Source organism: Mugil cephalus, chromosome 4 (assembly GCF_022458985.1).
Source record: "Mugil cephalus isolate CIBA_MC_2020 chromosome 4, CIBA_Mcephalus_1.1, whole genome shotgun sequence".
In the NCBI taxonomy this organism is placed as follows: Eukaryota; Metazoa; Chordata; class Actinopteri; order Mugiliformes; family Mugilidae; genus Mugil; species Mugil cephalus.
The window spans coordinates 15,884,230-15,903,979 of record NC_061773.1 but is presented as its reverse complement, the minus strand read 5'-3'; the positions used below and the strand labels follow the sequence as shown (position 1 = coordinate 15,903,979).

General features: G+C 40.5%; 2 protein-coding genes across 3 annotated transcripts; one reads left to right on the top strand and one right to left on the bottom strand.

Moving 5' to 3' along the window:
• Positions 1 to 398: 398 nt before the first annotated feature.
• ergic3 (ERGIC and golgi 3) lies at positions 399 to 16,720 on the top strand. 2 transcript variants are annotated; one of them, XM_047583509.1, is made up of 14 exons: positions 399 to 571; positions 2,393 to 2,463; positions 3,184 to 3,271; positions 3,374 to 3,493; positions 4,999 to 5,095; positions 5,189 to 5,354; positions 5,569 to 5,626; positions 7,264 to 7,278; positions 8,553 to 8,584; positions 8,755 to 8,851; positions 11,122 to 11,186; positions 11,350 to 11,486; positions 12,377 to 12,432; positions 12,553 to 16,720. In XM_047583509.1, exons 1-14 carry the CDS (start codon positions 484 to 486, stop codon positions 12,630 to 12,632), a joined length of 1,170 nt encoding a protein of 389 aa, XP_047439465.1. In that variant the 5' UTR covers positions 399 to 483; the 3' UTR covers positions 12,633 to 16,720. The 2 variants fall into 2 exon arrangements, with proteins under 2 accessions (XP_047439465.1, XP_047439466.1); XM_047583510.1 differs by lacking the exon at positions 7,264 to 7,278.
• romo1 (reactive oxygen species modulator 1) lies at positions 9,564 to 10,838 on the bottom strand. The gene is made up of 3 exons (XM_047583512.1): positions 10,675 to 10,838; positions 9,950 to 10,080; positions 9,564 to 9,815 (listed from the first exon to the last, which is right to left on the bottom strand). Exons 2-3 carry the CDS (start codon positions 10,078 to 10,080, stop codon positions 9,707 to 9,709), a joined length of 240 nt encoding a protein of 79 aa, XP_047439468.1. The 5' UTR covers positions 10,675 to 10,838; the 3' UTR covers positions 9,564 to 9,706.
• Positions 16,721 to 19,750: the final 3,030 nt, after the last annotated feature.

The window sequence follows — 19,750 nt, the reverse complement described above, 5'->3', positions numbered from 1 at the left end:
CACATATCATCATGTACCTAGGAAATTAAACAAACAACTAAAATATCTGATTGATAGATAAAAATATAAATAAAACAACAACAAAATCAATTTCCAACACTAAAATAAATTAATTAATTAATGAAAATTAATACAAATTCTCATTATAAAGTCTTAACGTTTTTATGGAGATCCTGGTATTTTTTGTATTAAAAATGTCTTAATAATTTACATTTTCAATGGAATTTAAATGTCATTATTTTGTGTATTGTTTTCGTTATAGCAGTTATAGTAAGTTTACACAGTTTTCTGAGACCGTTTCATCAGTTTTTGTATTTTTCTGTGAATTTCCTGGAAAAGGAAAAAAAAAATACGCGGCTGGCTCTGATTGGTCGAGCCGTGCCCCGTGTGTCCCGGAAGTGAAGGCGAAGGACTTATGTGTGTCTGGAGTGCAGGAATCTGTCGGCAACATTAGTGTGTAGCGGTGGTGTAGTGGCTTAGAAAATGGACACGTTAAATAAGCTGAAGCAGTTTGACGCTTATCCCAAGACTCTGGAGGATTTCCGAGTGAAGACGTGGGGAGGAGCGACCGGTAAGAGGCTGTAATTCATCAGGGAGCAGCAGCCATTCAGACACACAGGGGTGTTAGCTGCTGCGGCTAACAACAAAGCTAACTGCTTATTTTCTCCTTTAAATAACCAAATACGGCCAAAAGAACAATTTACAGCCATAAAAAAATCCTCTGATAACCCCTAAGGCCTCAACACCGACAGGATAAACTTATGCGTCGTTGACAATTAAACAGTGCAGCAGCAGTAAAGGTAGCTCAGTGATAAATGTGCACATCTAAACAGAAACTGAAGATGCATTTGCAAAAAAAAAAAAAAAAAAAACTTTGTGATACCACCTAATTATAAAGTTATTGGACCTGCACTGTTTTTTTTTGGAAGTTTTTAATCAGTTTGCTTCAAACAATAACACTTTACATTCGTTCACAGATTACATTACAAGCCACGTTGGCCTGATTTAGATTTTGGAGGTAGATTTAAAATTAACTTTATTGACTTTTACAACAGCACAGGCGCATGTTGACAGGGAAGTACAATAGAGGGAATGGAGAATAGATATGTAAACCAAGTAAATATGTAATTATGAAGGTTTTATTACAAAATATATATACAACATCAGAGTTACTATTCACTCACTTGCCAGTTCATTAGGTACCCTGGTGAAGATGAATGCATTTTAATGTAACAGAGGAAGTAGTTTGTGGTGCTGTTCAACTGGATTGAATTAAACACTAAATTGCTTCTGTTATTTAACGCAGCCACTGACTAAAACGGTCAGAATAATGGGAACATGTGTTCAACACACTGCAGTTCAGTACACTCGAATATTCCCCAGGGGATGAAAAAAGTATTTTTCTATTCTTCTTCTATTCTATTATATTCTGTTCTCAATAGTCCTCCAGACCGCACAATGAAAACACAGTTGAATCAACAGCTCAGTCAAACACTGAATAATAAAACCTTCTTGATGCTAAGATTTAGTGCAGAGCTGTTACATTAGATTGCATTAGATTTCACTAGTGTGCCTAGTGAATGGCCTTGTGCGCGTATTTTAATTCTTTTTATGCAAATAATGGTGCAGAAAGTCTGCATGTCATGCATTTCTTCCCTTATTAATGTATAACAGATTGCAAGAAGAAAACGCATGAATCAAACCCACTGTTTGCGGTAGCATTTCACCGTACTCGAGAACTTACCGCATGGCTTTCTGTCGAAAGCTTTGCTTAGTTACGCTTCTGTTCAAATGTCCATTTCACATATTTGCATTGTTGACAGTTGGTGCGACAAAAACAACACATGCAAAGAGGCCGCTTTGATATTTACTGATCTGGTTTGTTTCTGTTTATTCGCCGGTTGCTAGAGCCAATGTGTTAACAGTGAACTGGAAAGTCTGCCTCTACAACACGGCTCAGCAGCAATCTAGAATAAAGTGATTCACAAGAGTGTGCAGAATAATTGGCCTTTGTCCTTCACCATTCACTGTCAAACCTCGAGCATTTGTCACTGAACAGACAGCTTTAGATAATACAGGAGTCTTAATTCAACTTGGAAACCTTAAATACTGAATTATTTGAGGCTGCTGACTTTATCGATCATTTCCAAATATGTTATCACTGGGTTCATAAATTACTACATCAGCAGATGTTAATATTATTATAGTAAAAGCTTGTGATCTCTCTCTCTCTCTCTCAAACACACAGTAAGTGGTGAAGCAGGTGTAGTAATAAATCCATTCAGTTTTCTCTGGTATCATAAAACATGACTAGAGGAGGATTTCTCCTTGAAACGGGATTGAAAAAGCCGCAGTGATTCCTAACATACACCCTTCCCCTGTGTCTCCGCAGTGACCATCATCAGTGGTGTCATCATGTTCATCCTGTTCGTCTCTGAGCTGCAGTACTATCTCACGAAAGAGGTGAGTTCATCCTTATCATCTTCTTATCGGATATCCTCCTCAGAGGGGAAGAATCCTCAGCGTGAAATACAATTTGACATTTGACACAGAGGTGAAATAACCAGTTTTACCACCAAAACCAGTTTCTGTAAATGGTTAATATTTTGATCATTCCAGTAATTTTTCGTGCAGGTGTGTACTGGTTCCAGACACTGAAACATGAGGATTAGATGCTTGTTCTTATCATGTGCGATTAAAAGCTTCTTGGTTATTGGCTGTTGTCAAATAAATCAATGACTAAACAGAAAAGATTAACTTGTAGTGATAATTCTATTCATTTTCTGACCAGTTAACTAATATTCATGGAATTGTTTTGCTTTTGATTGAAGGCCCTCATTTGTAAATTATTGCATAACAGTGATGTTAACGTCCGTCTGGTGTTTCTTGTCTGACTTGTGTGATGAGTCTAGTCACACAGACGGTGAAGAAGTCTGCTGAAGGTTTCCAGTCTGCACACATGGATGTGAAATAAATAGTCTTTTGTCGTTTCTGGTGAAGTCATTAATCATTCTAGAAAGTCTGAAAGATTACAGACGCACTCACTCTGACCTTTAAATTCAAAACTCGGCACCAGAAAAGATCCAGGCAGTTTTTATAATGCAGCTAATGACGTTTTAAACTTTTCATGCGCTGAGTGTCAGACTGGTTTTGACAAAGTGAAAATGCGTCCTCGTCTGGCAGGTCCACCCGGAGCTGTACGTCGACACGTCACGAGGAGACAAACTGAAAATCAACATTGATGTCATTTTCCCTCACATGCCCTGCGCGTGTAAGTGCTGTCACCTCTCTGCTTCAGGCTCATGTAGCTATCGTGCTAACGTTGGCAGATGTTATTGATGAAAATGAAACCCCCCCTCCCTCCTCCCTGCAGATCTCAGTATAGATGCGATGGACGTGGCCGGTGAGCAGCAGCTGGACGTCGAACACAACCTGTTCAAACAGCGGCTGGATAAAGATCTCAAACCCGTCACCCTGGAGGCGGAAAAACACGGTAAACTCTGACTTCACGCTGACCCCAACCTCCTGACACAGCTGGACAGATTCTGACTGACATTCAGACTATGAATGGAACCATGTTGAAACAAAGCACACACAGAGCTGCAGGTCCCCCTCAGTAGTAGTGTGCAGAATGCTGCTCTACAGGGAACACAAACAGGAATGTGTGCACAAGACAGCGTCTGGATTGACGCTTGAACTTTTTCTGGAAAGTCCTTTGTTTTTCTTGGAGGGGCTTTTGCATTTTTTTTTTTTTTAAACCTATGCGTCGTGTGCTGTAGGAGTTGTCAGAATTGTTCCGCTTGGTTTCGTTTTGTTTCACTGAAATTCAATTCAGGCAGTGTGAGAGGATGTACAGTTCATTGGTAGAGAACGAGAAGGTAAACGGGGGATTCCTGTATTCATAGGGTATCAAGGACTGTTAGTGGTTCAGGTTACGTTGATTCCAACATGTGTTGATGCTTAACAATAGTCTTCTATGGAAAGGCTGGCTGAGTGTGGGAGGAATATTTTAAATAGTTTGGTTTAATTGAGGTTAGAGCACATTCACACCACAAACAAACTCCTGCACTGCACCGTGTTTGACCCAATAACAGGGGCATCGAACGCAACTCCCACTTTTGGAGCTTTTAGTAAGGTGAGTGGCATGTCTGCCAGCTCAGATAATCTCATAAAAATCCATATAGTCATTTTTGGCATGAGTGGCCTGAAAGAGAAGATGTGTCCTTCAGCGAGCCGTTTACATTTGACTCATATCTGAAGTAGATCATTTGTCCTGATCATAAGACCCTCAGCCTCAGACCGCCCCTTCCTTCCTTGTGGTGGCGACAACCTTAGTGATGTCACTGCACATCGACGATGAAGCGTTCCTGGCACGCGAGGTGCCCCGTGCTCAGTTGTAAAGGCGACATGTGGCGTAGCTGTCAATAAACTGTATTAAAGAGATCATTCATTTCACCCCGTGGATAACCGCTGATCATTAGCCTGTCAGGTGGCGAACAGTAAAGTAGCATTAAGTTCGCCAAACATTCAAACGCCTCGATCAAACCTTTATTGTTTAACTTGTTTCGGGGTCTCCTGTTGTTCTGGGTTCAACTCCAGTACAAATAGAAGGACTGATGTGTCGTCACAGCGCCACGCTGTCGTGGTAAACGGATACGCTGAATGTTTGTCAAAGCGACACTATTAGAGGGGCGGGGTAGCAGGAGATCACTGTCAGGACGGAGAGCGATGGCGACAAAGCGGCTTGCTTTGAAAAGGGCTGTTTTAACGTGGTGAATGAGGACCTGTTTAACACAACAATGGAGAATTAATTTTTAACCAAAGCATAAAATGGAGATTCCATCAAGTCATGAGAGGAACATATCAGCCTGTAGGAGCGGCCCGTTTAACGCTTTAATGTGCGCTGCTTTGATCAGGAACGAGTCAGTGTGATATTCAGGCAGGAAGAACACGGGATGTTTGTTGGTCAACAGTAATAACCAGGATGTTGTATTTCAGAACTTGGTAAGGCTGACGACGGCGAAGTGTTTGATCCCAGCACACTGGACCCCAACAGATGTGAGAGCTGCTACGGAGCCGAGACTGAAGACCTCAAGTAAGACGCCAACACGCACACACGCTGTGTTTTCTGTCCGTTTGTGCGTCTCTGTAACACTGTGTTTACTTACCTTGCGTGTGTCTGTTGCAGATGCTGTAACACCTGCGACGACGTGCGGGAAGCGTACCGGCGCCGAGGCTGGGCCTTCAAGAACGCCGACACCATCGAGCAGTGTAAGAGGGAGGGCTTCACACAGAAGATGCAGGAGCAGAAGAACGAAGGCTGTCAGGTTTACGGCTTCCTGGAGGTCAACAAGGTAGTTTGATTCTGATTCTAAAGTTAATCTGCTGGATATGTTGTCCATCAAGGTTTTCTTAGATTACATCAAACGACTTTAATTCATGCTGTGTTACGATTTACTTTCTCAAACTATTGTGACAAAATAAATGTTCATTGTCTTGACATCATCTATTCATTGAATGTTATCACTTTCTTTTTTTATTGACCTTTCTCTTCTCTTTGTGCTTCAGGTGGCAGGAAATTTCCACTTCGCTCCGGGAAAAAGTTTCCAGCAGTCCCATGTCCACGGTAAGACAAACTGTCCATTCATCATTCTTATGAACACGCCAAACCATTCGAAGGTTTTTAACACGCTTTGTTTAAACGAGGCGCAGACTTACTGATCTAAATTAAACATATTCCCATGTTTGCTGAATTTTAGTTTTCATAAAAAATGACTTATTTATCCTAAAGAGTGGAGCAATGATCTGATATCATTATCATCATATCATAGCCTGACACTTACGTTAATTTCATTTCATTTAAATTGATTCTTAGTTCACTTTTCCTTTTGCCAAATATAAATAAAGAGTGTTTAGAGACTTTTGACTGGTTTGTACCATCATTTCGTCTGTCTGCACCCATGCATCCATCCAACCTCTGCATAGAACCACACACCTGGACCTGCATGCTGAGTTTCTTTTGTCACGGTCTTTGTATCATTTTAACATCACCCGGCCCACACAGAGCGTGAGTTGGTTTAGCTTTCAGATTGAGCATTGAGAACTTGCGACCAGATGATTTAATCTGGTTAAAAAGTTCTGACGAACTGAAACTATGAAAAAGACTTTGTTCTTCTCTATGACGGAGAAGAGGAATGGAAGTCGTGCGCCAGATGTCGTTCATATCATCTTTCATACGTTGCAGCAACGTTTGACTGATGCATTTTACTTTAATATTCCAAATGCTGCCACGGTTTCTGTTCAGACCAGATTAAGTCAAAGCCTCATTTAGAGCACGATGGCACCGCATTGATTTGCACTGGAACTAAACTGATTATTTTCCAGGAGCTGACAGATGAAATCTATTCCAGCTCTGCTTTATCCTCAGTTTGTACCAGACACATGAAAACGTGTCTCACGATGTATTGGACTAACCCTAAAAAGCATAACCTCCTCACACTCATTTGCTTGTCCTCACATTTTTATTCCTTCCATTCATTTCTTCCTTTGTTGATTTTTCCTGATTTTTCTGTCCTTCCATCAGTGTGACTGGACTGTTCTCGTTTTGTCTCGATGTACATGTTTCACTCACCTGTACATTCAAATAGAGCAGGAAATAAGCAGTGGCTAAATAAAAACTGTGAAAGCAGCAGTTCCTTTTAGTGTCATACCCTGAAAACGGGGGCCTCTCATCTCTGATGCCAGATTACGAATTCATTAATTTCACCGATTGCATCGATTTAGTTCAAAGCCTCAGCAGCAGAAACAAGAGACAAGAATCACTGGAGGACTTCAGATGAGGCTGCGGCTGAAACAAATCCTCTCAAGCCCCCTTTAGCCTGGAGTGACCTAAAAGTGTTAAAAACCACATCATGTGTTCGGGGCTGCACGATTACTCTGGCAGAAGTCATACTTACTTTTTTTTTTCTAAATCACAAGAGGATCAAAGGTTTTGGCACAGAAAGACAAAAAAAAATCGAATCCTCATGTTGGAGATTGTCTGACGTCACAGTAAATCTCAAAGTGGAGTTAAGATTTTAATGAACTTTCATTCATTTTCTGCCCATAGAGGTGCTTTGACATTTAACTGTAAAATATGGAGCATAAAAAAAAACATGAACAACAGAACTTGTCAGAGTTGTGCAGCCCCTCACACACACTGACATAACATGGTTCATTGTCTACGTGCATCTTTATAGTGACTCTTCTCTCTTCTTTCTGCAGTGCACGCTGTGGAAAGTAAGTCCTTCTTTCTTTGCAGATTTTTATCAAACTACAGCTTTTATTTATCGTATGCTCCTGTTTCTTGATGTATGACAACACACTGCAAGCATATGGTATAGATGCTCGTAAGCAGTAATTCATTTGTGAGTAATGGCCTCTTCTTGCCACTAAAACTAAGGAAAATATTGGATTTAAAGGAGAATGTTTATGATTTTACACCGAGGCATTTCTGCTGCGTAGATTTCAGACCCATTTCACACCTGGTGTCATGACGCAAGTGACCAGTTTAAAGTACAAGTGTGAACACACCCTAAATGCAATGAGTACCCCTTTGAGATCTGATCACTCATAGTTTCAGTTGTGCGAACACACAATGCATCGTGGCCACAAGAACTTGCATAAGTGTAACAAATAAATCTGAACAAGAATTATCAAATGAAATGATTTCATATTAGTAGGTTTGTGTAAGTGTCTCTTTCAGTAAGTGAGAGCAATTACAGCTTGTTCCACATTTTGTATCATGTCCTCATGACACCTGGCATGCAGACAGCGCTGTTTGTGGTTCTCAAACACCAGTAGGTAGAGATCTATTGTTTGAGCTCGTTGCACTTAAGTTTTCTGTGCATTTTAATACCAAGAGTGAAACACTAAGGCCGGCCAGGTGTGATCGGATCACTCGCATGTTAACACCAGGTGTGAGTAAGGCCTTATACAGCTGTGGTACGTTAAGTCTGAAACATAACGTTAATACCAGCGGCTCCTGAAGAGCACAAGATTGAAAATGGAAAAAAATATATGTGTGGTTACAAATAAGAAAGACCTCTAAGTTTTACAGTGACCACTATGCACACATCACAAGATTTTTTTTTTTTTTTACCATTTTGCATTGTGGGACATCAGGTTTTTATAAAGGAACCCAAAAAAAAAATCTGTTTCTGCTGCATTGATATATATTTAAAAAAAAAAATACATAAATCTGTCTCTAACTTGAGTCCAACATCTCAAATATGTCAATAAAGTTCATAAATACAACCTTATTTGTGGGCGGCCGGAGCCTCAACATCCTGCAGATGGAACATGACCGGCAGCTGCCATCGCTGATATAACTTAACTCGTGTGTGAATGTGGACTTTCCATCTATAAACTAATCAGACTCAACAGCTGAATCAAGAGGCAGTAATCTATCACAAACTGATCAAGAACTCACATTTCTTTTCCTGCGCTCGATGTAATATTATGTATTTTTCAGCAACTATGTTAAATGTTGATGGTGTTTCGTTTGTTTGCAGTACACGACCTGCAGAGCTTTGGCTTAGACAACGTAAGTAGCACAAATCACTATTAAATAAGCTTGTGTTTTAGGGAGTCAGATCAGTGTATCAAGTCAGTGATGATAGCAGGGGGGGGAATGTGAATGGAAGCATTGTGGTTATTGCTCACAACTTACAAGGTGTTTCTGAAATTAACTCTTAATTCTTCTGTCTTCTGCAGATCAACATGACCCATCTGATAAAACATCTGTCATTTGGTAAAGACTACCCCGGCATCGTAAATCCTCTGGACGGGACGGACGTCACAGCGCCACAAGGTCAGTTCTATAATAGTTTCAGCTTTTCTGTGATGCAGCAGTGTAACACTAACATTTAGTTACAAAGTATTCACCGAAAAGGCTGTCAGACAAAAACTAAGTCTCCCTGGACATTCATGTGCCATGAGCCAAACATTTACGACCATGCAGACTGTCTGCACCGATTTCACATGTAAAAATCCCTTGAACGCACCCGCTGATACTTTTATGGCTGCTTTCAGGTGTAGTTAGTTTTTACAGCGTTGTTTTCCATCTGTTATCAGGAAGGGACTTTCATGTAGCTTTTATCACGTATCATTACCCTGGACTCTGCTGTCTTGGGAGTCTTCTTAGTAATACTCAAGTAGCTACGTCCACAATAGCTGTGCTACTGTTGTACCTACCTGGATGTGGAGCAGTGGATGAACCAGTTACTGTTTCAGCTTCTGGCTAAATTTCCCATCCAAAGCCGCGTCCATATACAAATGAATCTGCTTGTCACACTTCATAACATACGGTCAGTAGCAGATGAGGTTGCTCTGGTTGCCTTGGTGAGCGTTTTATATGTTTCCCATTCCAAATGCTTGAGTGAAACAAGAAGAGCATTAGAATATTTCTAGTAAATGGAGCTCTAGTTGTCACCTGGTGAGCTTTCCAAGCATCGTTAAATGATATTCCAGTTCACGTAGAATCAGACAGCAGCGTCAGAAAGTATAACACGTCCACTCTGAAGAACTTTTGACAGATCCGAACTTTTATTGACAAAACTAGACTGTGGGTTGAGAGCGTGACAGCAGTGCAGAGTGGACACATAGCTGTTGTTGTAGTAATTTGAAAAGTCCCATGGCTGTATAGTTGCATGAAGAACGTTGTTCCTCAACAGCGGATGCCCATACCGATGGCCATGAAGGTGCCGAACGTCCCTCCGCTCTGCATCATGGTTTTTCCTACTCCTCCCATCAGCTCCCTGCCGCGCATCCCAATCCTGTCAGGCAGAAGAGAACGTTTTTTTGTTTTTTTTTTTAACTTTGGCATAAACTGTGTACAATATGATATTTCACAACAGATATGTGGTATTTATTTAAAAGCACAATAGTTTGAATGCAAGATAAGAGTTACCTGAGACAGGAGAAAGTGCCAAACATGGCACCTGCAGCCATTCCTACTGCAAACCCCATCATGAAGCCCATCTTGACCCGGTCAAAGCAGCTCGGCTGCGTCTGGCCGTACGGACCCACAGCTACAGGCATCTGGAAAGGACATTATTTTTTTTAAAGACAGTGTAGACCATTAGAAGTCCCCTATGCTTTAAGACTGTCAAGCTGGTCTGGTACCACGAATTAAGTAAGTGTGCATGGTTTCCAGTAGCATTGGAACTATAGATTAATATCTACGAATAGATTTAAGAGCAGTCTACTAAATTAATCTATTAATCATATGATCTAAAAATGTCACACCATCTACACTTGTAGGGTTGGTGAGTGTTTGTAGGAGGGACCATTGACTGCATGTATTCGGGGGACGAGGTTAATGACTGTCAGATAGGAAGCTAGGCTAACGTTAGCAGTTACCACGTTACACATATGAGTTAACGTTCTCCGTTTTTAAACTCTATCTTCCAACAAAATGACATACATAGTACTTTTTGTGCTATGTATCCTTTAGACTTTTAACGTCAAACCTGATAAAACTGAACCTGTCAATTTCACTTTTACCACAACAGATCGTTTGTTGTGCTGGCTTAGCATGCTAACGTCACCTGTGGCCTTGACAGATAAACACGACCAGTAGTCCGCCGACTACTTCTAACAGATTCAACACAACTCAGCCACAACCGAACTTACCTTGAATTATATTTTTAAAGCGGCGGTGCTTTTCCTTCTTAAATATAGGTTTTGCGAGTATTTTTGAGGGGCGTTTAAACGTCTTTCTAGCAGACCTCCATAACCGGACACAGGAAGAAGGAGAGGACAGAGGAAGGAAAGAAAGATGGTAAATGGCGTCGAGGAGAATGTAAACAGCGCCACCTAGTGGTTCAGTTCGTTACTAAAAAAACACCATTATCCCATTTATTTTTATTTACCAGCTTAATTAATTTGAAAATGACATTTTTTATTTTAAAATAAGTGCTACGTGTTCCCAGTTTATTTCCAGGGTGATGTAGATCTTATCCACCTTAAACTCACACGTTTGAGTAAAAAAATCATCCACCTTATATTATAAATAAACATTATGCTGCTTTTATGGTTCTGACATTGTTGATTTTAAAACATGTATGTTCCTTCTCACAGCATCAATGATGTACCAATATTTTGTGAAGATCGTTCCTACCATCTATGTGAAAACTGACGGAGAGGTGAGTCAAACCTTCTGCTCAAAATTATTTCACAAATTCACCTTTAAGCTGAAGATGAGTGTGATAATAAAGGATAATAATACAGGATTGTATGTAAAAAGTGCTGCCGTTAGTCCAGAAGCAGCTTTGATCAGTGTTTTGTTGTCTTTTTGTTTTTTTCCAGATAGTAAAAACGAACCAGTTCTCAGTAACAAGGCATGAGAAAGTGGCCAACGGGCTAATAGGAGACCAGGGGCTGCCGGGCGTCTTTGTTTTATATGAGCTGTCACCCATGATGGTTAAATTCACAGAGAAACACAGGTTGGTTGTAACAATGAGACACACACAGTCTAATTTACACGACTTTATCAAACCGTCCATGGAAATCCACTACTACAGACTCACTTGAGGTAGTAAATATGAAACATGCCGCTTTCCTTTGCTTGGTAAATAAACGAAGCATATTTTATCTGCACCGCTGCACCACTATTCAAACAGGAATAAGTAATGAGCCATAAATCATTATCTCAATGTCAATAATATTATTTTCCTGTATTGATAAATGTTCTCTGTTTAAGTTAGATCATGCGAGACAAGACAAGAAAAGTTTAATCAAAATTCAATTAGTTCAAAGATCTTTATAAAACACATTAAAAGAGTTAAGAAATGGCTCAAGCTATTATTTGTGAAATAAAATAAATCAGCTATAGAAAAATGGATGTAGAAAATAAGCTAAAAGTAAGATGAAACAGGCTAACATTTACAGCGCAGTATGAAACACGAATAAATAGTCCAAGTTTGGGGCCTTGATGTAAAGGTTGTGACATTAGGAGCATTTGATGTCAAGCTGTGGGTGACTACTGCCACCTGCTGGCATGGAGAGTCGTTTCCTCTGTGGAGATCCTGCAGTTGAAATGACATGGAAATGTGGTAAAAAATAAAGTGACTGCATTAAAGAGAGCACACACAGTGTGTTTGTAATACTAGTTAATGGGTAAATGTGTTTTAAAGTGATCGAAAGCAGTTTAATTCAATAGTAAAACCATTTTTATAGTTTAAATGAATCACTAAAGACTTTTGTTTTTGTTTTTAAAGATGACGTTTAAGGTATTTAAAGGAAATATAACAATTAGGAACTCATTTAAGTTTAATTTTAAAGGAAACATGACATTTATTAAAAAATAACTGAATAACTTTTTCTCTTTGCGCAGATCATTCACACACTTCCTAACGGGGGTTTGTGCCATTATTGGAGGTGTATTTACAGGTCAGTCTCTCTCTGTGTTACCTGAGATTATACACTACAATATAACGTGGATGCTGAATGAATTAGATCAAGTCTAACCGTCTGTCCACACCTCTGTCCACTGTCCTCTGACTCCTACAGTGGCCGGACTGATCGACTCGCTCATCTACCACTCGGCTCGTGCCATCCAGAAGAAGATAGAGCTGGGCAAGGCGTCTTAACAGCGCCCCCTGCTGGCCTCCACGGTGCAACACAGAACCAGGACACTGACACACAGAGGCAGAGGGACAGAGAGAGGACGGACAGACGTGCGCAGGGAGGCATTTGAAAGCAGGAGTTTGTTTCCTCTTCACCTCTCTGCTGTCTGTTAGACTGAGAAAGAGAGAGAGAGAGAGAGAGAGGCTTTAAATCAGAAAGATTTCAAATTCCTCTGTCTCTCTTTTCCTTTAAAGCTGGAAGAGGAACTTTTTTTTTTAATTTTCCTCTCCGGTGTTAAATTTGATGGCAACAGGACAGAGGCAGAGTTTTTGTCAGATTGATCTTTAGCAGATTGGAGGACGCCTCACTGACTCAGCCCCGGTCGGCTGCTTCCACACTGGGCCGATGCTTCGATTAACAGCCGTGAATGTTGAATGTCTGTTAGAGGATCTGTGGTCGAGACGCTCGTCTGGAGGATTGAGGAGGAGAGGGCGTGGACGCTTTGAGGAATATTTCACCCAAATCATTGTTTTCTTACACCTCATGTGACCTGGACTCATGGATGGATCTAGGTTGTAGATTGAATGTTAAGTCTGGTTTATTTCTGTCAACAAATCCCACGGGAAGTAAACCAACCATAAACCATGTCTGCTTACAATTATGGACAAACCATCTGAGACGTCACCTGTAAGATACGAGTAAGAGGCGGGGGGTTGATGTCGGATAGCATCTCATTTCAACACACATTGGCCACGCCCCTTAGTTATGTATCACTTCACGCCCTGATAAAAGTTCAATAATGAAGATGAATAAAAATTAACTGTTTTCATGAATGGACAAATCACGTAAACATTTCTTTGCACCAGTGTCGTCCTCTAGTGGACATTAGAGGAACTGTAGTTTTTAAAGCCCTGCAGTTTGCTGCTTGGACCCAAAAAGAGCGTCGGTCTAACACATCATTGGTTTTAATGGGGTTTGTTGACAATAAAAAAAGAAGCTGAACATAGCCAGACTTTTAAGTTGTTGCCACATATCCGTATACCCTCCACATCTAGTGTTTGAACGTGGCTAACAATTAATTAAATTCCAATCCTTCACACAGCTCTGTGTCATCTATACAAACATTATTGTGCTTAACAACTGATTTGAGATATTTTGTTTCTGTGATCTGACCCACTTTTTGTCCAGGCCTTAAGTTGTGAGTAGTTGATACAAAAAAAAAAGAAAACAACTGGGTGATGTGTTCCTACAAAGCCAAACCACAATCAAGCAGATAAAATAACCCAACACTACAAAGGCAGATCTTTGTCCTCGCTTGGTTTAAAGCCACTATGTCTAGGTTTTTGTTTTGTTTTGTTTGTTTTCTTTTTAATCAAATTGTTCGTCTGGCATAAAAAAGTGCAGGTTAATTCAGCCCCTTCATCTTCACTTCCCATGTTTTCTTTCTGGGACGTAGGGTTCAGTGCTGGTGTGGGGTCATCTTTTTCATTTCATGTTGTGTCACTGTTTCCTGATGATTCCAGTTCACGTTGGGTTTAGCAAATGATCATGGTTAGTTTTGAAAAAAAAAGAAAAAAAAAAGTCACACTATTACTCGCCAAAACACCTGAATAACTTTTGATTGGGTGGCAGGTCCACTGTGTAAATGATCGCCCCCTGCAGGTACTGCACCACACACTCCACTAAGCAGCATAAAACATGACTCTGATGCAGTATCCCTAAAGTGAGAGTAAACCAGCTGTTTGTTTTTTTGTTTTTTGCTAGCCTCTTCTAACTTCTAAACATATCATGTAGTTAATCAGTCAGTCTGCAGAGCTAGTCAGTCCACATCCTGGTGTATTTCTTAAATTGTCTTACTAAAAGCGTGGTATTGTGCCAATTTTTAACGTTGCCATTTTATAACAAGTAGTTCCGACCAAGCAATCTGATTGGTCAATAAGACACTTAGAACATGCTCAAATCAGCATTACAGCACGACTGACTCTTCACTAAAAATATTGCTCTGCCAAGTCTGTGGCAGCATTGCATCCATCTCCATGGCAACACTGTAACTGTCAGAGCTGGAGCAGGAAACGGCTGAAAAATACGCTACAAAGTTTGTTGTTAATTTCGATTTTTTTCACCATTTATATGGTGGTCTCAGTTTCGATGAATGGTTGGAGGAGGATGAGAATAAGCAAAAAAAAAAATGCATTATTGATTAAGTTCGGTAAAGTCCGAGACCGCGTTAAAACATGAACGTCAGCTCAGAGTTCACTCATCTGGGACTAGAAAATCATTTCTGTTGCTAGGTCATTACTACGGTTCGGATTATCTGCTGTAGTGGTGAACTGGGTTCCATTGCACATAGGAGTCTACTGATGTTTCTGATTGTGTTCCAGTTATTAGTCAGACCCCATGTATTTCCATGGAAACGGGAAGCACACTCGCAAAAAACTTTTTGAGAGCAAAATGTCCATCAACATGAATATATATTTAATTATACGCTTTATTTTGTTGGTAATTGTTGTATAATCGCAATGTTACCCACTTCGGTGATGCGTTCAGAATATTGCTTAATTCATTCATTACCACACATATGAAGCTCAGATTAGTTCTGTTGTTATGGCAACCAGAGAAAAGCCCTGCTCCTGTGTTTACACGGACCGTAGGAGAAATCTGATGAGATTCATATTTAACTATTTAAATAGGCGTTTAATAAAATTCCCTGTAGCTCTGCTTGTAGTGTAGTGACACATTTGTCCCGCTACACTCCGCCTTTCTCTTCTCCTCCAATCTGCAGATTTTAGACCTTTAACTTTTTTCCTAACTTTTCACTCCCTTACCTTTTAAACTGATCCCCACCAAAAAAAAAAAAAAAAGAAAGAAAGAAAAGAAATGTGATTTTACCACTTTGTGTTGTTGTAAATAGTGTACAGACACATTCATCACTGCCTCGGAGAAGGGACGGAAACAACAAACAACACTAATTTCCTTTTAAGATAATCTGTAAAGGGCTGATACTATTCTTTCTTTTCATCCTGTGGGATAAGGGGACGTGATCCGCCCTGATGAACTGCTGTCTAACGTCACTGTTTTCGTATTCTTTTGTTGTTCTGGCCCGATGGGACGATGTTGAAGAGTCACCAAACAACCAGTAGCTTCAGATGATCTTCAGTCAGTAAATGACAGGGCTGACGGGTGGAGGGGTGGAGAGGTGGGGGGGGGCAGCTTCAAACCGCTATTCTGACTTTGTTCCTGACTCACATGTTGAGCCCAGATGTTTCTTGTGCAGATTGGATCTTGGCTTCCGCGTTTATTTTTAATCCTTAGACAGACAGAAGCAGACTCGGAGGTGAAGAAAACCATTTCTCAAATAACCACGCTGGTGTTTCAGCTCATTAACCGTGAGTCATGCTCAGTTTACGTCATATTCAACTGTTATTTCAAAAACGTTTTTATATTAAGCCTTCACTTTATCCATAGGGGTTTTAGTTCATTTTAAGGTGTCGCAGATAATCGGTCATCTGTGCTTTATTTTTGCTGTTTGAACCATGAACTTTCTCTTGCTGAGTTCAAGGAGAACTGGAAATCCTAAATTTCAGAGGCTACCTGGACTACAGTGTCCCAGTGCTCACGTTTATTTAAATTAAATGTCAAGTCATAACTAAACATCTCAAGGCTGTTTTAGACCTTGCAGGACTGGACCAAACCTCTTTCGTGCATTTATTCGCCCTCTTTTCTGGCTCTGTGTTGGTGCTTTTGACAGTGTGTTGATAAGGAAGCAGGTGTAATCTGCCTCAGTGTGGCTACAGGCTACAACAAATACTCCAGTGTTATGTTAAAGAGACACCTCAACGGTCCGAAATATCTCTTCTCTCTGTTCTAAAGCTTCTGAGGTCTGAATGATGCTGTTTGATCTTAAACTCGATGGTTGGGTTGTTGCACCTTTTAACATCTAAATCAGGGGCAGGGGTTGTGTGTATGTGCACAGGTGTGAGTGGGCGTATGTTCTGATGCTGTATGTGCGTGTGTATGTGTGTAAGGGTGAAAGAGAGAGAAATGTATTTATATTTTGATCGTCCTCAAACAGTTTTTAAAATGATAAAATAAATGTTGAATACAGCTTCAACCACGCGCCTCCTCATTCATTTGGCTTCAGTGAATATTATTGAACTTAAAAGAGCCTATTTGAGTCAAAGTTCATGTTACTATCAAGGGCGACTTGACTGATTTCTGAGACAAACTCCTGGTGATCTCTCCGGATTAATAAAGGGACACTGATGTGTTTGTCTCTTAGGGTTGGAGAAGACGAGTTAAATATGTCCCAGCTGCAGCCAGTGGTCCATTTTTAATTGTCTCACAGCAAATTCTAAGCTTATCATAGCATCTTTTGACTGACTGTTACAATATCAATGAAACATATAATGGGCCTCCTGAAAATTATGTTGTTTCTTGTTTTCCAAAAACGTTGAAATATCACTTAGGTATTTACACTTTTAGGCTAACGACATTGAACTTGTACCCGACTGTATTGCACTATTTAGTTTTGACCGTAGGTGGTGCTAGTGTCTTGAATGCTACAGCGTGTCCACAAAACCAGATTCATAAAAGAAGATTTTTTTGCTGCAGGTGTTCAAAAATGGCAAAACCAAAGAAGCAAGGTAGTGTTTCTGTTTGATACGAAACGAAACCGTTGCTATGGTCGAAGAGTAAAATATTCTGAGTCTGAGAACCTTGGTGCTTCCTGGCGGGAGGACGTTACTAAGATGACGGTAAACAAACACAGTTACGGCAAAATGGCAGATCGCATGGAGCATCTTCAGGCTGTTGTTGTTTGTTTGTTTGTTTGTTTGTTTGTTTTCATCCGGCCGTCCAACATGCATCGGCTGTTGATGGCGAGAAGACGTAGAACGCGAATGGTATGTCAAAAGTATATGGAGGCTAATACGTGTTATATATCTTGCAGATGTAACTATATCCAAAGCAGAAGTGGCTACTGGAGCTAACACAACACAGCAAGACAACGGCTATTTAATGCAACTTTAACGTGACAGGCAATCTGCCGACCACATTCTTTTTTCCATGTTCATTGTCAGTGGCTGCTTCTTCTTCTTTTCTTTTCTTTTCTTTTTTAAACATAGGGCGCCCACGCCCACTAATTATATCACAGTTTTCAGGGAAGAACCAGGTATTTCTTGGTTCCCTTGAGAACCAACTTTTCAGGTTCTGAACCTGTTATTTTTTCAGTTTGAATGCACCGGCTGGTCAAAAATTTCGTTCGGGAACCGGAACCGGCACAGAGCACCTGCTGGTGTGAAAGCCCTGTATGAAACCAAAGGTCAACCTACACTGGTGCCCAGCAAGAGCAGAAAGTTCAGCTAATAGCAGCTAGTCTGAAGCTCTGCAACTGTTTTTTTTATCCATGCTAGAAAAACACTGGGACGTGCCTCAATGGACAGTTCTGGTGTCCTCTACTCACTGACTGACATGGGTAACCTTTCTCAGATGGTGACTTCATAAAAGAGCCCGTCGCTAAAGTCACAGGAATAATGTTCCAGGATAAAAAGGCAGCATTCGACAATGTTAGCATGTCTAGAATTTCATGCGATGAGCGATTCCACAAACACCACACAGCTGTTAGCTCCTTTATCAGGATGACGTCTTACGTTAAAGCAGACTGAGAACCAGAACAGATATCTCTGTGATGTCCTCAACCACCAAGCTTCCGGCTGCCCTGTCGACCATCAAAGAGTTAAAAATATATTCCACAGTATTCAGGTGTTAGTAAGTCCAGTTACCTATTTGCATAACAAGCTTGAAATATAAACCTTTTCCCTTGAGTGGCCCAGCCCCTTTCCTCATATAGATCTCCCATAACATGATCCATATGGTCCACACCTGCTGGAGTGAACGAAGAAGAAGTTTAAAATGGTCTCTTCCTACGTTGGATGCCAGCCCAGCCATCACAAATTAAATCACTGAAGTTTTTGTAATTAGATTTTTCAGAGAACTTTCTCCTCCAACTATGCAGGCCAGCCCAGTGATACAGTCCCCCGGTGACCCTCTAAGGATTAGCGGTAATAAATAATGAAATAGTGCAAGTGCCAAGCATGACCTCACTCAGTCTAGAAAGACTTAACCAGGACTTTGCATCTTCTGAGGATCTAATCGTCATCGTTGACATGGCAACATGACGGCCTATGTCCTGTAGAGGATACGGGACAAAGGAGCATTTCTTCATCACACAAATGACACGTACTCCAAAGCCAGTCATATCGGTTTCAGTTTAGTTGTCTACTCCTTTTTAGAATGAACCGCAGCCGTTGATTTTGGCAAACCAACTCTCCCTCAGATAGGTTCCTCTACGATTTATGATCTTCTTCACTTGTGGATGCGTGAGCTAATTTAGAAACGTTCAGTAGCCGCGTGTCCAATTTCTTATGGAACCCTGCAATTTGGGCGAAGTGGGCTGTCTCTCCCACGCAGTTGTTTCAAAGCAGACGTAACCCCGCTAAAATTAAAGCTGTCGCTGGGCATTTTAATATAAAAATCATCGGCTTGTTCCAAATTTAACGAGGGGAAGAACAGAGTGACGAACAATAGCTTTAAGAACTGGTGTCAACAAGACACATTGAGGACTCATTTGAGATCCAGTCTCTCTGACCATTGGGGCATTTCTCCCGGCCACACTGACGGACCTCTTACCCAGCTGACATTCTCCATGTAAATTGAGTTTTGGCTGATTCATTTAGAAAAAAGCACACAACCACGATCATGAGTGATCACCAGAAAAGGCAAAAGCATTAAGTGATGTCTGTTGATTTACAATGAGAACCTTTTAAAATCCTTTGCCCGTGCAGCTTTTATGGGACGTGAACGTGAACACACAAACTTAAAGCTGGTCAATTGTGATTACAAAGGACTTAAACAAGTATCTGGTGCTTCAGCCTCACATATTTACTTCAGCAGCACAGTGAGAAACTGGTCATCATTTCATAGCGAGGATGATGAACTCAGAAGTGGGGTTTGATTTGTGTAATTTCATGCAATCAGGGAGATAATTTCTATTAAAAACTAAAGTAAAATGATTTTGTTTGTTTTTTTTTATTTTTACCTTATTGAATGGTTTCGGTTTATGTGTCAAATAATTCCTGCAGAA

Excerpts from the sequence above, each read along its gene's own strand:
- ergic3 (XM_047583509.1), top strand. The coding sequence starts at position 484 with ATGGACACGTTAAATAAGCTGAAGCAGTTTGACGCTTATCCCAAGACT. Across the intron at positions 2,464-3,183 it reads AGTACTATCTCACGAAAGAG|GTCCACCCGGAGCTGTACGT; the intron begins GTGAGTTCATCC and ends CTCGTCTGGCAG. Across the intron at positions 11,487-12,376 it reads AAATTCACAGAGAAACACAG|ATCATTCACACACTTCCTAA; the intron begins GTTGGTTGTAAC and ends CTCTTTGCGCAG.
- romo1 (XM_047583512.1), bottom strand. The coding sequence starts at position 10,080 with ATGCCTGTAGCTGTGGGTCCGTACGGCCAGACGCAGCCGAGCTGCTTT. Across the intron at positions 9,816-9,949 it reads GGCACTTTCTCCTGTCTCAG|GATTGGGATGCGCGGCAGGG; the intron begins GTAACTCTTATC and ends TCTGCCTGACAG.